The sequence below is a fragment of the Anabrus simplex genome, chromosome 1 (assembly GCF_040414725.1).
Source record: "Anabrus simplex isolate iqAnaSimp1 chromosome 1, ASM4041472v1, whole genome shotgun sequence".
NCBI lineage: Eukaryota > Metazoa > Arthropoda > Insecta > Orthoptera > Tettigoniidae > Anabrus > Anabrus simplex.
In genome coordinates, this window is record NC_090265.1 from 257,234,828 (window position 1) to 257,254,320 (window position 19,493).

At 40.5% G+C, this 19,493-nt stretch overlaps 1 protein-coding gene across 3 annotated transcripts in view; it reads right to left on the bottom strand.

The window, feature by feature from the left end:
- The window catches only part of LOC136864716 (carcinine transporter), a 214,871-nt gene that overhangs the window by 127,075 nt on the left and 68,303 nt on the right, over positions 1-19,493 (bottom strand). For 2 of the 3 annotated variants that reach the window (XM_067142062.2, XM_067142053.2), the window contains exons 3-6: positions 15,919-16,025; positions 14,676-14,838; positions 6,714-6,871; positions 2,800-2,968 (exon numbers count right to left, since the gene is read on the bottom strand). The exons of the other annotated variant lie outside the window; for it this stretch is intronic. In XM_067142062.2, the coding sequence (XP_066998163.2) occupies positions 2,800-2,968; positions 6,714-6,871; positions 14,676-14,838; positions 15,919-16,025 (597 nt within the window). The remainder of the gene's footprint in view (positions 1-2,799; positions 2,969-6,713; positions 6,872-14,675; positions 14,839-15,918; positions 16,026-19,493) is intronic. 3 annotated transcript variants of the gene reach the window in all.

Sequence of the window (19,493 nt, forward strand, 5' to 3'; positions counted from 1 at the left end):
CTTGCAAAAAAAGAATAAGAAGAAGAAGTGTAAGCCTGAAACCATCTCTTATCGTCAACTAATTAGCAGATTATTGTCTTTGTGGTAACCTGCTGTAGCTTCAATAATTCCAATTCAGTTGCTTTGCACTGCTATATTTTACAGTATTTACTTTTCAAGTTACCATAAATAAAATCAACAAAAAAAATTGTCTACCCATTTAAAAAATAGTGTTCTTAATATAGATATTCTTGTATTGATAGAAACTCAAAAACCGAGCGAGTGGCTGCATGGATTGTGTCACACAAAGCTGCCAACTTGCATTCGAGAGAAAGTGGGTTCAAACCCCTCTATCAGCAGCCCTGAAGGTGGTTTTCCATGGTTCCCCATTTTCACACCAGAAAAATGCTGGGGCTGTACCTTAACTAAGGCCATGGCTGCTTCTTTCCCCCTTCTAGCCGTCTCCCATCCCATCGTCGCCAAAAGTCCTCTCTGTGTCGGTGTGACGTAAAGAAAATTGTAGAAAGAAAATTAAAATTCCATGAAACAGATGGAACGCATGGAATGAAAACCAATGAAACGAATGTTAGTGAGTGTGGTATGTTTCAAAGAAGAGAAACAACGAACAAGCATTTAACTAGGAAATCAAACATTAGATGAAATTCAGCTATCTAGAGAGCAATACCAAAGAGTGACAGATAATCGAGAGAAATGAGATCATGGATACAAAGTGGCTTTCAATAAATGGCAGTCCTTTTTAATATCAGAAGACATATTCGAGGAAATTCAGAAGCAAATTTTTAAGTTCCTGCGTGTGGAGTGTGACACTGTACGGGCTCGAAACGTGGCTAATTCTCGTACAGGAAGGGAGACAGTTTGAATTCTGGTACTACAGGCAACTGTTAAAAATAAACTGAAGGAATATGATTAAAAGCAATGAGGTTTTGAAGAGCATTCGATTTGAGAGAGATCATGCTCTGTATAACAAGGAGAAGAAATGTGTTTGCATTGGCCTGGATTCAAACCGCTCTCACCTAGATGAGAATCTGGTGACAATTAAAAAGTGCCTTTAGTGTGTGAACTCGTATGGAATACATCAATATGATACAGGCCATAAATTATTCAAAATTTGCAATAATTTACATAACACAACGACAAGGTAACATAATTAATTAATCAGACAATATTAACCCTTTTCAGTCCAGTTATGACATATTGCATAAAGATCTTAGTATTTTTCATAGAACTAAACTTTCTCTAGAATGTCGTGAGGTATTATAGCAGTTTACCTTGCAGTGTTCAGAGTCACCTGGTAGCGAATGATTATCTCGAAACCATGAACAACGCCAAGTATGCTGTAGACTACACTTTAATCAAAATATAGAAGAATGCTGTAAATATGTTTTGACTTATCTCAGAGTAAGGATTTCTCAGTTACATTACATGAACACGGTCAAATTAATAATTTAATATTAAGTACCTGGTACCCATTTCTGTTGACAGTTAAGTGAATTTCAAACCCATGTGTTTCTTCGGAAGTGGAAGTTTTACATCTAAATTTCTCAGATTACTAAAGCGAAATATAATCCACAGTCTTGGGTGAACGTGGCACACCCTTACCTTTTCACTGATACAATATTGCATCGTACATACTTTAGGACAAGGAAATACGAAAACAATAAACTGTGAGGTGAATTACGAAAAGTGTAAATTGAATTTCTCCCGGCCTGTCAAAGGACCGGTGAACTTGTTAGTGCCGCCATGATCTTATGTTCTACCACCATGCTGACATCGTACGGTGACTTCTAGAACTCACTGAACCCAGCATTTCTCCTCTGTTCAACTAAATGTCTTTAATGTAGTAAGGGTAGATTAGTAGCCAAGTAGACAAGTTGCTGATTATGTTATTTTCCCCTTGTTCCCACCTCCTTCGCCACTCGCCTACTGCAGGAGTTTGCTTGGCCGCATATTTGTCCAATGGAAGCAAAGCAGACAGATTCGAGGCGATATTTTAGGCCTTTTAGGCAGCTGAACTTACTTTATACATTTCCTATTCACACCATATCCAAGGGGAATAGGGGAGTTAGAAGTTAACGAAACCATGTAAACTAAGTTCAGTGTTTCTCCAATATTGTATTTTTTTTTTCGTTTATAAAATTAAGCATTGCCTTAATATTCAACTGAATTTCAGTCTTGTATATTTTCTTTTTGTTGTCTATTTAGCTTAAAATATTGTGTAGCATGTGATTAGCTGTTGATTAAGTGGACAACATAAATGACCATTCAGTAATGTTAAATTCCAACTTGTAAAATTGTGTAGCATAGACTTAAAACCAAAAAGTTACATCAGAAATAACCGGAAGTTGCATAAAAGACAGTATAGATCACTAAACGGATAAAATAAGGCCGTTCTAAGTTTAATTACAAATTCCAATTAAAAGGCGGACTTATGAGCTGTCCATTAATCCATCAATCAGGGACTGTTTCACTGTGGTGGTTTATTTCAAATAAATATTTATTGACTTGATGGTCCCGTTTGCTTATCCATACCAACCCCTGTCACTCTTTCCCCGTGATCTTCTTTACTGTATTATTATTATTATTATTATTATTATTATTATTATTATTATTATTATTATTATTATTATTATTATTATCTTCACCCAAACAAATTTTAACAACTGGATTACATAAAAAACTGTTGCTAAATTCTAAGGCAAACTGGATTGAAAGCATGGAATTGGTGATGTGTCAAACTTAGCCACTAAATCTACAGTAGCAATGGGGTTAGCAATAACAGTAGAATATTCAGGAACATACCGGTGAAGGAAAATGAATAATGCGCAGGGTATGGATGTTATCAAGATGAAGGCTCTCCACTCTCCAGTAGCCCAGGCGATCATGGGCATGATACACATCCCTGTCGTCCAGCCCAAGCATTGAAGCATGGCAATATGGGCCCTTTGGTTGCTGTCTGATACCTCCATGCCTGGAACAGTCACGTTAAGATTTAGCTGAACAAGGCAACAATACTAAAATCGTCTCCCACTTACCTGTCCATTTTACCAGTTACAATCATCATACGTACTCATGTGATTGAAGTTATCACCTATCGCCAAAGCACTGTTTCAGATGTTAAAATGTCATTCTTTGCGTATTATATTGTAACCTCTTAAAATGGACGTATACCCATTAATATATGGGTCGTAACTAATGTGAAATAAACTTGCTTTTACGCCTAGATGCCCTTCCCGATGCTAACCTGATGTGAAGGAATGTGTTCACTATCTGTGGTGGTTAATAGTGTGATATGTTGTGTGTAAATGGATATGCGTATCGAAATGATCACAAACATCCATTTCCCGAGCTCAAAGAATTTCTAGGAATTAACCAAACGAGGCTAAAATCCCCCGGCCCTGAAAAGAATCGAACCCGTAGCCCTATAAACCGAAGGCCACTACGCTGACCATTCAACTAAAGAGCCAGACGCGTTTCACTAAAGTCGTCAAATATCATACATATGGTATATTCTAACGGAGTACATATGAGGATTCTGTCTCAACTAGTTCAAGTTTTCCTATTGACAAAGCACTGTTTCAAATGTTGTAATGTCATTCTTTGTCTATTAGAGTACATGTTGTTTCTTAGTCTGAGGTTTCAGGACTAGATGAGGTGGAAATTCTAACCCGAATCTCGCCCATCCGAGTGGAAAACAGGCACCTAAACCACTGCTATAATAATAATAATAATAATAATAATAATAATAATAATAATAATAATAATAATAATAATAATAATAATAATCCGCCTCTGTGGTGTAGTGGTTAGTGTGATTAGCTGCAACCCCCCGGAGTCCCGGGTTCGATTACCGGCTCTGCCACGAAATTTGAAAAGTGGTACGAGGGCTGGAGCGGGGTCCACTCAGCCTCGGGAGATCAACTGAGTAGAGGGGGTTTCGATTCCCACCTCAGCCATCCTGGAGGTGGTTTTCCGTGGTTTCCCACTTCTCCCCCAGGCAAATGTCGGCATGGTACCTAAGGCCACGGCCATTTTATTCCCTCTTCCATGCCTATCACTTCTAATCCTCACATTCCCCATAAGGCCCCTATTCAGCATAGCAGGTGAGGCTGCCTGGGCGAGGTACTGGTCATCCTTCCCAGTTGTATCCCCCGACTCAAAGCCTCACACTCCAGGACACTGCCCTTGAGGCTGCAGGAGTGTGATCCCTCACTAAGTCCGAAGGAAAATCAACCCTGGAGGCTAAATTGATTAAGAAATAATAATAATAATAATAATAATAATAATAATAATAATAATAATAAGTTATGTCCCACAAACCAACTTTTTACAGCTTTTGGATATGCCGTGGTGCCAGAGTTTTTCCGTCAGAAATTCTTTTACGAGCAGATAAATCCGCCCACACGGAGCTGACGTATTTGAACACCTGCAAACAGCACCAGACTGAGCCGCAGTCGAACTCGCCAACTTGAGCTCAGAAGGCCAGCTTTCTACCTTCTGAGCTATTCAGGCCATCGTATCACCATCTTCATCATTATTATCATCATATCCCGAACATCGCCCAATAGATTTAGGGACAAGTTTAGGGAATCCTCCGGGTTATCTTAAAACCAATATTGCAGGGAAGTAACGTTGCAGTTCTAAACCGACATTATTATTATTACTATTATTATTGTTATTATTATTATCCCTCAACACGACGCGTAGGTCACCTACGCGCGTCAAATCAAAAGACTTGCACCTGGCGAGCCGAGCATGACCTCGGACACTCCTAGCTCTAATAACCATTTCATTTTCACCGGGTATGTTCAGACAAAGGTCTTATCATGGAGCATACATCCTACTGGGAACTATGAATACCATCCGCAATCAGTTTACGATAACTAGGAGTGGAAAGTGTACTGGAACCAGAAAATACAGAGATAGACAAACAGAGCAAAGAGTCACAACCAACCTGACAGCCTATTGTAATGACACATAGGGAGTCAAAGGTCATATATCTGATCGATTTTACAATCCTAGATCCTGAGAACATCCAAAAGAAACTCAGGCGAAAAGACATATAAGTACCTGCCTCTGACAAGTGAAATAAAAGAGATCAGGATACATTTGTTGTTACATTAGTAATGGAAGCACTACCACAGATTCCCCACCGGCTATACGATGCACTACGCAGAACACCGACATTAAGCTTCAGAAGAAAAGAGCAGCATTATGAGCAAAATGCTGAATAGGGATTTGAATGATCTCTAACCGAAGAAATAAATGAACATACATATGGAACAAGACTGAGGCACAGAAGTTATTTTCAGATCATCAGGTACTACAACAAATTTGGATCCATAACACTACAAGTTGTGGTTCCTAATTTTTTAACAAGTTTCCCTCAGAATTGATACACTTGAAACCAACATTTTGCAAGTTGCTTTACGTCGCACCGACACAGATAGGTCTTATGGCGACGATGGGACAGGAAAGGGCTAGGAGTAGGAAGGAAGCGGCCGTGCCCTTAATTAAGGTACAGCCCCAGGATTTGCCTGGTGTGAAAATGGGAAACCACGGAAAACCATCTTCAGGGCTGCCGACAGTGGGGTTCGAACCTACTATCTTCCGAATACTGGATACTGGCCGCACTTAAGCGACTGCAGCTATCGAGCTCGGTAACATATGAACTATAAAGAAACATGTTAAACTATGGATTGTAGGAAATAAAATTTCAGTTTAAATATTTGCTCATGTATGAAAAATGTACCACAGATTTATCTATTTTGAATTATACTTTCACGGATTGAGAGAAACCCACACCACAGGACAAAATGTCCATGCTAATTATGCCAATGTGAAAGTACAAACCCTATTAATGTTGTAAACAGTAAGGATTGCAACACAATTTCACTGGCAGATTTAAATAATTGCAAAGATGATGTATAATATCCTACTACACATTTGCAAATGTATTTTAGATAAGTTATAAATAAATAAAATAATTAATTAATTAATAAAAAATAAATAACTATTATTATTATTATTATTATTGTTATTATTATTATTATTATTATTATTATTATTATTATTATTATTGAGGGATAATCCGGTAATAACTATGAGGTTAATTGAATGTCATTGAGAATGTTATCAAGTGATCCAGGAAAAAGAACTTGTCGCGTGGCAAAAATTCCATTTGATTTAAACACAGGAAGCAGAGATCTAAGCCTCGTAGGATCCTAGTTTTTTTTTAATATACCGGGCGAGTTGGCCGTGCGTGTAAAGGCGCGCGGCTGTGAGCTTGCATTCGGGAGATAGTAGGTTCGAATCCCACTATCGGCAGCCCTGAAAATGGTTTTCCGTGGTTTCCCATTTTCACACCAGGCAAATGCTGGGGCTGTACCTTAATTAAGGCCACGGCCGCTTCCTTCCAACTCCTAGGCCTTTCCTATCCCATCGTCGCCATAATACCTATCTGTTTCGGTGCCACGTAAAGCCCCTAGCAAAAAAAAAAGTTTTAAAATATATAAAGTATTTAAACGTATACGTAGAAAGTATCGATTTATATTGAAAATGTTAGTATCGTTGAACTGAAGGACTGCAAAAGGTAGGGAGGTCTAACAGTAGAAGGTGAAGCCATTCGGATGCAGCGCTGAATCCTCACGCACGCCATTTGCGTGTTCGTTAGGAGGGAGTAGAAGTCTAATCAGTAAACAAGTAGAAATACTCACTGAGTGCGAGAGGAGACTGGAAGGCAGCGGCAACGGCCGAGCTGCCCAAGATGGATATTGTTAGGAAGACGGGGTAGATGGATGCACTGACAACAAGCAAGCATCGTCCGATGGACGTCACAACGATCGAGATGAAGAAATTAGGACGTCGTCCGATGCTGAAAGAGAAACAAAAATATTTTCTTTTTACAAAGCAATTAATACTTCAGGCACATCTATACAATTAAAAGTAATACTTCAAACACAAATACAATTAGAGTTTTGGCCGTAAATATCAAATTGCTGCCTCATGTTTCGTACTTTTCTTCCTCATGTGAAGTCTTCATTCGAAATTACGTTCAGTTAATTTTTTCTGTTTGTTTGTTGCGACATAACAGAAAACGCGTTGATAGAATTTCTCGACTCTCAGTTTTGTTAAGTTCAGAAATAGCCACCATGCGTACTAGGCTTTATGTTATCTCATTAGTATACAGTAGCATAGCTATATTAAAGTGGTCAAATGGGAAATACGCAGCGAATGGCGGTACGGTTTGAATCACGTAGCTGTCAGCTTGCAACTCGGAAGATAGTGGGTTCGAAATAACTAACGTTGTAGAAAATGCCATTCCCGATATTTTATCATTCATTTTTACCGTGCCAGGCATGATATCGGAGATAAGTTATTAATGAATTTACAGTAGATTGTTCTTGCCAAGTCCATCAACAGCGAGCATCACTGACATAGGAATATTGTTTAGTTGTCATGGTAACAAGTTAACTAGAATAATGAGTAAGAAAAGGAATTGGGAGAAGAAAAGATTCCCTAAGTCTCTGATACCCTAATATTATCCGATCACAAGAAAATACTGTGATGATCGATAGTGTCGTAAGCCTCTAACGTTACCCTGACAAGCTATTGTTAGTCTGCCTCTATCTCTTCTGCTCCCACTCATCTCCACTAGATCCGAGCCGTTGACTAAATGTTCAGCGTACTGGCCTTCGGTTCAGAGGGTCCCAGGTTCAATTCTCGACCCAGTCGGGGGTTTTAACCTTCATTGGTTAATGCCAATGGCCCGGGGGCTGGGTGTTTGTGCTGTTCCCAACATCCCTGCTACTCACACACCACACATAATACTATCCTCCACCACAATAACACGCAGTTTTTATAAAAAGTTAGGAGATTTTCAATTTTTTCAGTATGTCCCACCACTCCAAAAATTCTGAAATAATCAGGATTATAGGGCATTTATATTTTTCTATCTGAGATTTCTTCAATTGAGCAACGTTGTTATAACTATGCTAAAAATACACTTTTTCGGAAAATCATTAGAAAGTCATTTCAATTTTAATTTGCGCCAAAAATGTTGAAAACATATTTTTGAGTAAAAACTGTTAACTTTTCAACTTTCAGATGAAAGAAGGCCTCTTAATCATCATCATGCCGCCCACCCTCAATCGGAGGGTCTGCCTTAGAAGGGCTGCACTCGGTTAGAAATAGCCACACGAAATTATTATTATTATCTCCACTACATGAGAATACCGCTGCATTTTACTGAAGTTAACCCGTCAACGACGAGTGGAACAGAAAACTCCAAACCCCATGGCACTACAGCCCTTGAAGGGCCTTGGCCTACCAAGCGACCGCTGCTCAGCCCAAAGGCCTGCAGATTACGAGGTCTCGTGTGGTCAGCACGACGAATCCTCTCGGCCGTTATTCTTGACTTTCTAGACCGGGACCGCTATCTCACCGTCAGATAGCTCCTCAATTCTAATCACGTAGGCTGAGTGAACCTTGAACTAGCACTCAGGTCCAGGTAAAAATCCCTGATCTGCCCGGGAATCGAACCCGGGGCCTCCAGGTAAGAGGCAGGCACGCTAACCCTACACCACGGGGCCGGCAACGAGTGGAACAGCTACTCTAAAAGTCTGGATGAACACAAAGGCTCTAGTCGGGTAAAGTGGTTAAAAGTGCCCTGCGCCTAGGTACTTGAATATTGTTTCAAACACTTAGAAGAAGAAGAAGAAGAAGAAGAAGAAGAAGAAGGTTCCCTCGCCCGACCGCTCTATCTTCAAAAAGTTAATTTTTGCAAAAAATAGTTTTCTATGCTTATATGTTGCTATTAAGAGGCCTGTCCGCCTCTGTGGTGTAGTGGTTAGCGTGATTAGCTGCCACCCCGGAGGTCCGGGTTCGATTCTCGGCTCTGCCACGAAATTTGAAAAGTGGTACAAGGGCTGGAACGGGGTCCACTCAGCCTCGGGAGGTCAACTGAGAAGCGGTGGGTTCAATTCCCACCTCAGCCATCCTGGAAGTGGTTTTCCGTGGTTTCCCACTTCTCCTCCAGGCGAATGCCGGGATGGTACCTAACTTAAGGCCACGGCCGTTTCCTTCCCTCTTCCTTGCCTATCCCTCCCAATCTTGCCATCCCTCCACAAGGCCCCTGTTCAGCATAGCAGGTGAGGCCGCTTTGGCGAGGTACTGGTCATTCTCCCCAGTTGTATCCCCCGACCAAGAGCATGCTTGAGGCGGTAAAGGTGGAATCCCTCGCTGAGTCCGAGGGAAAAGCCGAACCTAGAGGGTAAACAGATGATGATGATGATGATTAAGAGGCCTTCTTTCATCTGAAAGTTGAAAAGTTATCAGTTTTTACTCAAAAATATGTTTTCAACATTTTTGGCGCAAATTAAAATTAAAATGACTTTCTAATGATTTTCCGAAAAAGTGTATTTTTAGCATAGTTATAACAACGTTGCTCAATTGAAGAAATCTCAGATTGAAAAATATAAATGCCCTATAATCCTGATTATTTCAGAATTTTTGAAGTGGTGGGACATACTGAAAAAATTGAAAATCTCCTAACTTTTTATAAACTTATTAATCATGTAACTACATGGAATTTTTATATGCTGTATGTTAATGAATAAAACAACTCATGTATTGAAAATATTAGAATTGAAATTCAGATATTAAAAATTAAATTTTGGCTGGAAATTTGAATGATTTTATGGAATTAAATAGAAAAATACAATCCTTGCTTCTATTATAAAAAAATTTCAACATATTGCCTTAAAATGTATACACATACTCTATTCCCTCAAAATAATTCTGTTTCTGTTAATTGACACAAAATACTTAAAGCAGTTTTATTTCATATTTTTTATTTCTACCGTGGAAAATACTTTATTGTTGTCCTCATAGGCTAATATATTTCAAAATTATATTAAATTTTTCTCTGCTTTTTAACGAGAACATCGGACTGGATCTGCGCCGAATTCTTTTCTTTGTTGATCATAATTAATTATAATATCTCTTACATATGTTTGGTAAATATTAATTAATTATTAATGCGGCGGCGGGTTGATGCAAGTATCCATGCTAACAGAGCACATTTTTAACATTTCATGTAAGAAAGAGTTTCATGTGATATGCTGCTGCATTCTGTTACTGTGTGTTTTCAGTCCAATGTAAGCAAGCGACAGGTGCAGACGTGTGGAGTAGTGAGTGCGGAGAGTCATGGTGGGAGTGGAACAGTACCGGGCGGCTATCGGGAGCTGGCTGAGGAGGTGGAGGATGACTACGAAGCAGACGGCAAGAAAATATGTGAAGGGGAAGACGGGCGAGGTGCTACTGGTGGCGGCGGTGATAACTGTGCTACTGGTGATCGGGGAGCGGAGGGTGGAATTGAACCCCGGCCCGAACGCCAGCGGAAACATGAGTTGGGAAGATATGGGGAAGATTCGGGAGGTGGTGAAAGAAGTGGTAAAAGAACTCTGCCCTTTTGATAAGTTCACAGAGAGAATGGACGCTATGCACAAGAGCAAGGGGATCTGAGAGATTGGATTAAAGAGAATAAGGTGGAGGTTGAGACAAAGATGGGAAGTAACGAGAAAGAGATGCAGGTGTTAAGAGAGAAGGTCAAAAATTTGGAAGAGGATGTGTTTAAATTGAAGAGAGAGACAGTAGCCAACAGCCAGGAAAAGATGAAGAAATATTTTTTGGGAAGTCAACAGGACTTACGACAATCGAATGGAACAACTTAACTTCGGTCCTACTGCGATGTGTTGGATGGTAGAACTCATGAACAACTGCGTTGAGTCTACCATCATACCTAAAATATGGAGGAAGGCTAGGGTCACAACCTTTCTAAAGCCAGGCAAAGATAAAAATGACCCTAGAAGTTACAGACCAATCTCCTTATTGTGTCAACTTTTTAAGATTCTGGAGAGACTTATCCTCAATAGGTTGACTGATAAAATCGAGCCACTTTTAATTCCACAGCAAGCTGGTTTCAGGAGAGGGAAAAGCTGCACATCGCAAGTGTTAAAATTGTCAACACATAGAAGATGGTTTTGAAAGCCGGAAAATCACAGGAGCTGCATTTATAGATCTTTTTGGGCAGCATATGATACTGTTAATCACCAAATTATCCTAGGAAAGGTATATAGCGTGACAAAGGACCTTCACCTGACTTGTACCATTAGAGACCTACTTCAAAATTCTTCGTTGAGTTTCATGGAGAAAGAAGTAGGTGGAGGATACAGAAGAACGGACTACCTCAGGAAAGCGTGTTGGCACCAATGCTTTTCAATATTTACACCAATGATCAGCCTCTTCCCGCCGGAACGAACAGTTTCATCTATGCTGATGACTGTGTCATCACTTCTCAGGGGGATAACTTTGAGACGACTGAACAAACATTGCCAAAATCTCTAGACATTCTCGCTGGCTATTACAAGAAGAATCAACTAACACCAAACCCAACCAAGACGCAAACCTGTGTTTTCCATCTAAAAAACAGAGAAGCTTCCCGAATTCGGAAGGTCACTTGGCAAGGCATAGCATTACAACACTGTCCTACCCCGAAGTACCTCGGAGTCACTCTGGATCGTGCCTTAACCTACAGAAAGCATTGTTTGAACATCAAGCAGAAAGTGGCTGCTAGAAACAATATTGTGCGGAAGCTAACTGGAACATCTTGGGGAGCACAACTAGACACAGTGAGGACATCTGCCCTTTCGCTCTGCTATTCCGCAGCTGAACACGCATGCCGGGTGTGGTACAAATCTTGCCATGCCAAAGCAGTTAATATAGCACACAACGAGACCTGCCGTATTATTACTAGATGTTTCAGACCTACATCTTTTGAAAAAGTGTATTGCCTTGCAGGGACAGCACCTCCCGATATCCGCCGTGAAGTGGCAGCCAAGAAAGAAAAGAGAAAGACGTTGATACCTGAAGCCCACCCTTTGTTCGGATATGAGCCACCACGCCAGCGCCTTAAGTCTAGGAAAAGCTTCTTGAGACTAACCGAAACACTTGCAGGAACAGCGCAGCAAGAAAGAATTCAAGAATGGCGCGCCAGGAGTCAACATATGAGTATCATTCAATGCATGACCCCAAAAGAGGAACTCCCTTCCGGCCATGTTACAGATTGGATGAATTGAAGAGCACTGAATACACTGCGCTCTGGTGTTACGCGGTGCAGGGTCAACCAGAAGAAATGGGGTTTCGAAGTGGACAGTACCTTGTGTGTATGTGGAGAAGAGCAGACCACGGCCCATTTGCTGCAAAGCAGTTCATGCCCATTCAGTTGCACAACAAAAAACCTGGTTAAAGTGAAGCCAAATGTACTTGATGTCGCAAAGTTTTGGGCTCACATAGTTTAATGTGGTTCTTCGTCACTGAAGAATTTATATTATGTTTTATGATCTTTCCTCCTATTTAATTTAAAACGCATGTATGCTTCTGACACGATATAAATAAAAGTTAAAAAACAATTCTATGCTTACCGAAAATGTAAATGTAATACAGAGTAAATCCAAGTAAATGTTGATCACATTCTTCTATTACAGACCTCAAAATAACACAGATTGTCAGACAGTTTTCATTATAGGAGGCATATGACCGAAGGTGGTCCATGTCCCTAAATTGGTTAACAAGAACAACAAGAACAAAAATCGAATGTATGATACCATTCCTTGCCTGCAGTTTCCTTTTTAAGTAACCAATAATTAGTCCGGCCCCGCGGTGAAGGGGGCAACGCGTCCTCCTGTCACCCGGCGGCCCTAGGTTCGATTTCCGGCCGGGTCAGGGGTGTTTAATTGTAAATGATTAATATCCCTGTCCTGGGGACTAGGTGTTTGTGTTGTCCTTAACGTTCCTTTCCTCACATTCAACACACTATACTTCTGCAATTCCACTTACACAGGCTCCTATCATATGGTGAAAGTAGTGGCAAAAGATCTATAGAGATCGACGCCACGAACATATACCATATATTTTTTTTAAATCAATAATTATATTTTTTACTGGTTCTACTGTACTTTATTAATTTTTTTCTTCCACGGGCCTGTAAATACAGTTCCTTTACGGTATTGAGCTTGTTTGGCTGTATGGAAGTGCCCGCATGAAACTGTAAAAAAAAAAAGAATTAAGACAGGATTCCAGTCTATGTAGGGTCCATTTTAGACAGGATTTTCTGCATTATTGTATACAGTCTACATTGCAATGTTTATAAGATAGTGACTAGTTTTTTATTTTATTTTTATGTACCGAGCTCGATAGCTGCAGTCGTTTAAGTGCGGCCAGTGTCCAGTATTCGGGAGATGGGTTCGAACCCCACTGTCGGTAGCCCTCAAGATGGTTTTCCGTGGTTTCCCCATTTTCACACCAAGCAAATGCTGGGGCTGTACCTTAATTAAGGCTACGGCCGCTTCCTTCACACTCCTAGCCCTTTCCTCTCCCATCGCCGCCATGAGACCTGTCTGTGTCGGTGCGACGTAAAGCAACTTGCAAAAAAAAGTTTTATTGTATATCTGTTTCTCGGTACGGGCGGAGTGGCTCATGAGATAGAGCGCTGGCCTTCTAAGCCTTAGTTGATGGTTTCAATTCCGGCTCCGATCCACTGATGTTTGAGGCTGCTGAAATAGCCTGCCTCCAATCGGTAAATTTACTGACAGGCAAAGGAAATCCGGAAGGACAAAACTTCGCCACTTTGGCACCTTAGTGGGACCTAAAACCAAGAATACTGTTGTAATAATTGTTGCTCAACACAACAACTGTCATCATATCTACCAAGAATAGCATGGTACATTTCATGAAGTAGAAATGTTAGTTTATATCCTACCTTCTTCGTTGAGACAAGCTATCCCAGTAGTATTCGTTCAGAATTACAAACTGGGGGCGAGATAGCCGAGTGGTATAGTCACTGGCATCTTATCAAGAGAGCCGTGATTTGAATTCCGGCCAACGCATGTAGAAATTTCGAAATGAAAAGTAGCATCGTAATGGTACAGATTCCACGTAAAAATGGACGTCCCTTGACTGTTATGACGATCCAACAATCATATGTATTTGTAATATTTCACTGTGGATTAAACAACAGGGGAAAGGATCAGGAAGTCCAGCTAGAGAATATCTGAGTGTTTGCGTCGCTATGTGTATATCTGTTCATGTGTTTCTGAATGTATTTAGGATTAAAAAATGATGTAAAGATTTGATGATTTTCATTGAAATGGAACTGTAACCATTTCGTTTTATGTTATGCATTTGGTAAACACATTAAACATTTTAACAATTTGACAGGAATTAGAAAAACTTATTTTCTTTTTGCGGGGGATGACACCGTATGGTACCGCTCCGGTGACACAAGCACATCAACACCACTGTTTACAAGTCTACGTTTGTCCACAGTTGATACAGAACATTCAGAATACTTACACTGTGTAGAATATCAGGAAAATGTAAGTAGCTGGTAGATATAATGAAAGAAGGAAGACTTCCAAAACAAATCATGTTCTATAAATCTAAAAGAAATTGAGATTCGAAGTCCCCACAAGCGCGGGCTCCACAGTAACGGAACAGATATCCTCTAATCCTTGAAGGAAGGAGAAGAATTGGGAATACGAATTTCATCACATACTTACTGTCATAAGCAAGCAATGTGGTTAAATCACTTAAGATACTTTGTTGGTGTTGATTCTTACACATCTCCAAGCTGTCCGAAGATGAAGGTACCGACCACCTCCCCGACCTGACCAAAGACAAAGACGTTGGTGACGTACAGCTCCTTGTCACACACCCAGTCCTCCTGGGTAGGTGCTGTCATCCTGTACCAAGTCTGGTCGTACTCCCAGCCGTGCTGGCACGCTGAAACAAAATTGAAATTGTACTCTTTTTCTTTCTTTTGTTTTCAAAACATACTAATGTTAGTGGTGATGTTTTAAGAGGAAGTACAACAAGTGAAATCTTGGGCCTAAGTATAAATGAATGCTGGAAAGAAATAATGATAGTAGACCGAACTAGCAACAATCTCCCAGCAATGCAGAGGATTGGTGATTTTGGAGTTAAAAAATATTAACTGAACATTGCTAGGACGGAATGTGATTGTAAGTCAAGTTTCAAACGTTGTTTGCATCTTCAAAGGGAATAAGACAAAAGTTAGAATCTTATAGTAAAATTTACTACCTACTTGGTTAATGTTATGTACTTCATTTCCTAATCGTATAACACAGAGCGCGTAGATATCCTAGGCGAGGATACACTAGTTCGTTCATGTACATCAAAGGCAGCAATCTGGTTCCTACTTGTTACCATTGATGCTTTTAAGGCCCATACTTACAGACATGATACAGGCTTTCTGGCCGTATGCCGTGTCAAGAAGGTAAGGTGAAATTCTTCACGTTTCGCAGAGAAAGCCCAAAAGCCTATATCATGCTTCCTACTTCTTTTGTACATAGACATAACGATCAGCTATTGAATATTACCCAAGTAATAGAATTTATATATCATTCAGTCAAATGCTGGTTCCGCCTCCTTCACTAAATTGTTAGCGCAGTTCCCTTCGGTTCACAAGGTTCCGGGTCCGATTCCCGGCTTAGTCGGGAATTTTATCTACGTCTTATTAATGCCTCTAACTACAAGCCTGAGTGAATGCGCTTATCCTAATACATACCTTTTCATTACATATTATGGTATATCACATTGTCAACCATTACAAAAATATCCAACATTAGAATCCCTCTAAATGGGGTTGGCGTCAGGATGGGCAAACTGGGCCAAGTCACATGTGTGATATGGAAACCGTGATCCCTTCAGGGTGTGGGAAGAATTGGTGGAAGAATATAATGATGATGAAGAATATTCAGTCAAGTGATGGGACTTACTTGAGGAATGTTTTCTCTTATGACATTTTTCTTTACTGGCTGATATATAACTGCTTTTACTTACTAACTTTTTCCCATCCACCTTCAGTAGTGTTGAGACCGTCATCCAGCCATGTTCTGTTGTACATATGACACTTGCTGAACGTGGGCACCTCCATATTTCCCTCCTCTCTAAACACAAATAGAAATATATGTCAATACAAGAATGATACAAAATACTTTTCCTTTACAGTAACCATTTATTTAAATAGAATAAATATAGTTTACACCAGAGATATTCCCCACCAATGTCTATGCACCTTTGCCATCATTCCATCAGTTTCCGTATTTGGCCCAGAATTTTTTTTTTTTTGCTAGTTACTTTACGTCGCACCGGCACAGATAGGTGTTATGGCGACGATGGGACAGGGAAGGGCTAGGAGTGGGAAGGAAGCGGCCGTGGCCTTAATTAAGGTACAGCCCCAGCATTTGCCTGGTGTGAAAATGGAAAATCACGGAAAACCATTTTCAGGGCTGCCGACAGTGGGGTTCGAACCTACTATCACCCGAATACTGGATACTGGCCGCATTAAGCGACTGCAGCTATCGAGCTCGGTGCCCAGAAAATCATTCTTTGGATGCATCCCGGCGCCACTGCTAGACAACCATCTGAAGCTCATTGTGGGAGGTAAACTTCTTATCTCACAAGACTAGGGGCAAGGTCTGGCGAGTATGGAGGATGAGGCAGCACGGTGTATCCTAGAACAAGCAGTAATCTGCCGACAGCTATGTGGCCACGTATTGTCACTGTTCTGCGACTTGGTGCTGCTCCCCAACATACGACTTCTAATCTAGTGTGAGTGTGTGAAGCAGCCTCCCCTTCCCTCCCGAGGCACCACATAGTTCACTATCGCCCGTGATTCTCTGTTTCTATGTTGTCTGAGCGTTTACAGGGATGCACCCGCGTACCGACATGAATGACACAGCACCTACTTGCGTGCAGTAGAAACGTCATCTGATCGCCATAGAGCTCCATACCAGAGCCGTACAATGAGCGAATCTATCAGGTTGTACCCCTACTCTGCTCGTTTGGTCAGAGAACGAGCCTACTGGTAGAAAGAACAGAGAAAATTCATAAATGAACGAGTCTGGACAGACTCGAACTAGACTCATTGCTGCTCAGTCAACGTAGGCTATATTTGAAGAGTCAACTGCGTGAATCAAACTAAACTCAAAAGTGGATAACAGGCTTGGTATACCAGACTACTCAGTTGATATGAGTGATCAAACTGTGAGTTGTTGTCTTGTTTTTGCTTCACATGTGAGAGAGCGTTACGAGTGGCTGTACGAGAAAGATGTTCGGAGAACCAATACATGTGGCAACAATGTACTAATGAGGGAGTCACTTGACCTTCCGAGTTTCCGTGCTGCTAGATATGTCTAGACTCATTTCCACTCATTGTGATAAGACAGCACGGAGAGTTCGGTAGACTCATTTGTTCGGTGAAGTTGAACACCTTTTCGAGATGAGTCCGTCCAAAGACTCGTTGAACTGAGTGCTCGAGCAGGAAGTTTTGAATCAGTCTAGACTGAGTAGGACTCATTTCTTGCAAATGCGTTTGAGCGAGTCTAAACGTCGTTTAACATAGTTCTACTCTAAACTATGTCTTCCCGCATACACTAGGCACGTATTTCAAACTGCTACTTTTCCAGAATTATGGAGGGAGTGCCAATCATTTTGAACCCCCTAAATATATCGTCGCTCGACCGGTAAAAGGTTGTATTCCACAAAGCTCTTCCTATCAATTATTCTCCTTAAGAGTGGTCACGCCTCCCAGCCACGTATGGATATGCAGTCCATCAGAACAAATTTTGTTGTGTTCATTTTCCTATGCCCATGTGTGAAGGAAAATGAACCTTACAGTACCGTACTGTAGGAATGTACGTTTGCATTACGTATTTACGCACTCCTAGTGTAAGGTTCATTTTCGTTTAATCGTCGACATAGGAAAACGAACACAACGGACATTGTTCTGATGGACTGCGGATCCATATATGGCTGGGAGGCGTGACCAGTCATAAGGAGTATAATGGATAGGAAGAGTATTGTGGGATACAACGTTTTACCGGTGAAGCGACGATATCATAAGTATTGGATGTATAAATGAACTCGCGTTTCGTCCATCAAAACAGATATAGTACATCCAGTGATTGAAAAGGTAACTGAAAAAGATTGAAAAACAGATGATTACATCAGAATATAATGTACAATTCTCAGAAATAACAAAATTATGAAAAAAGGAAGAAAGAAAGGCAAATAGAGAAGTAAGCGCATAGTGTGATAGTTAATAGGTTTACACAAGAATAATGGTCAAAGAGTGAACGATAAGGGATATACAGATATGGTCCACATTTAAAAGGTCCACAATACGAAAGCATTCAACGTTCGATAACGTCTACCTATGAAAAAGCCCATTTCTCTCAAATGTCCTTGTTCAGAAATGTCCAAACATCCTCAACCTTACAAGGTCCATTCAGTTGAACGTCCATGAAACAAAATGTCCACATCCATGGTTCTTAAGAAAATGTCTACCCTAAACGAAATTAAAATACAGAGGAACTCCTGGAAACTTCTTATGAAAGGTATTATGATATTAAACTTTAATACAACGCAATTGTCTATTGGTCATCTTGTGGATCGTCTTTTTAAAGGTCATGATATGATATGGCTCCAAGATCGCCAGGGATATCATCTTTGTTATCGTCATGATCTTTATTTCTTCGCTCCAGCAAGCCGGGTGCGGTTGTGTAAAAGCCCCCTGCAGTTTGCCCTCTACATCCACAGATGTTGTTCATATATGCGACCCAATTTTATATCTCTAATTTGAATGTCCTTGAAAATCTTCTTCTCTTGGTCTCGTCCCAGGAAAACTGCGGTCGAAGTATGCTCGAGAAATTCTGCAGGGATCCATTCTTTTCATGTGACCGTACCACTGTAATCTTTTCAGTATTAGGGTATCCAGCAGGCTTTTTATTCAATCCAAGCTGTTGTCGCATATCCACATTCTTTATTTTGTCCATTGCTGTTTTTGTAGACAAGAACGGCGGAACTTTATTTCTGTTGCCTGAAGACGACTCTTTTTAATCCAATAAGTGTAGCTACTTCCAGACTGTACGACTGTATAGATACCAGGTATAATTTATACGAGCTGATCTTTCTAGACTAACGGAATTGTTTTATCCCAAATTATTTGACGTACAGCATGATTGGAAGCTTTCTGTATTCTGTTGCTAATCTCTTGACGTGTGTTGTCTGAATAAAAAATATTACCTAAGTACTGGAAGTTATCTACAATATATATCTCCTCATCTCAAATTCTTAGATGAACAGTTGGAGAGTTTCTACTTATCACCAAGCAAACTGTCTTGGATTTGTTGATTTTAAGACCTGAGGTTGTAAACGCTTCATGCCAAAGATCTAGTCTAGCTTGTACTTCCGCTCCAGTCTCACCCCATACAATTATTAGTTAATTTATAATCAGAAAAAATCAGGAAAATAGTTGTTGGATCCTTTCTAACCGCTTTTAAAACTTCATCCATTATGATTATGAAGAGGAGTCCTTGCTGGACTCCACTCTTCGCTGCCGCTCCATCCTGGGC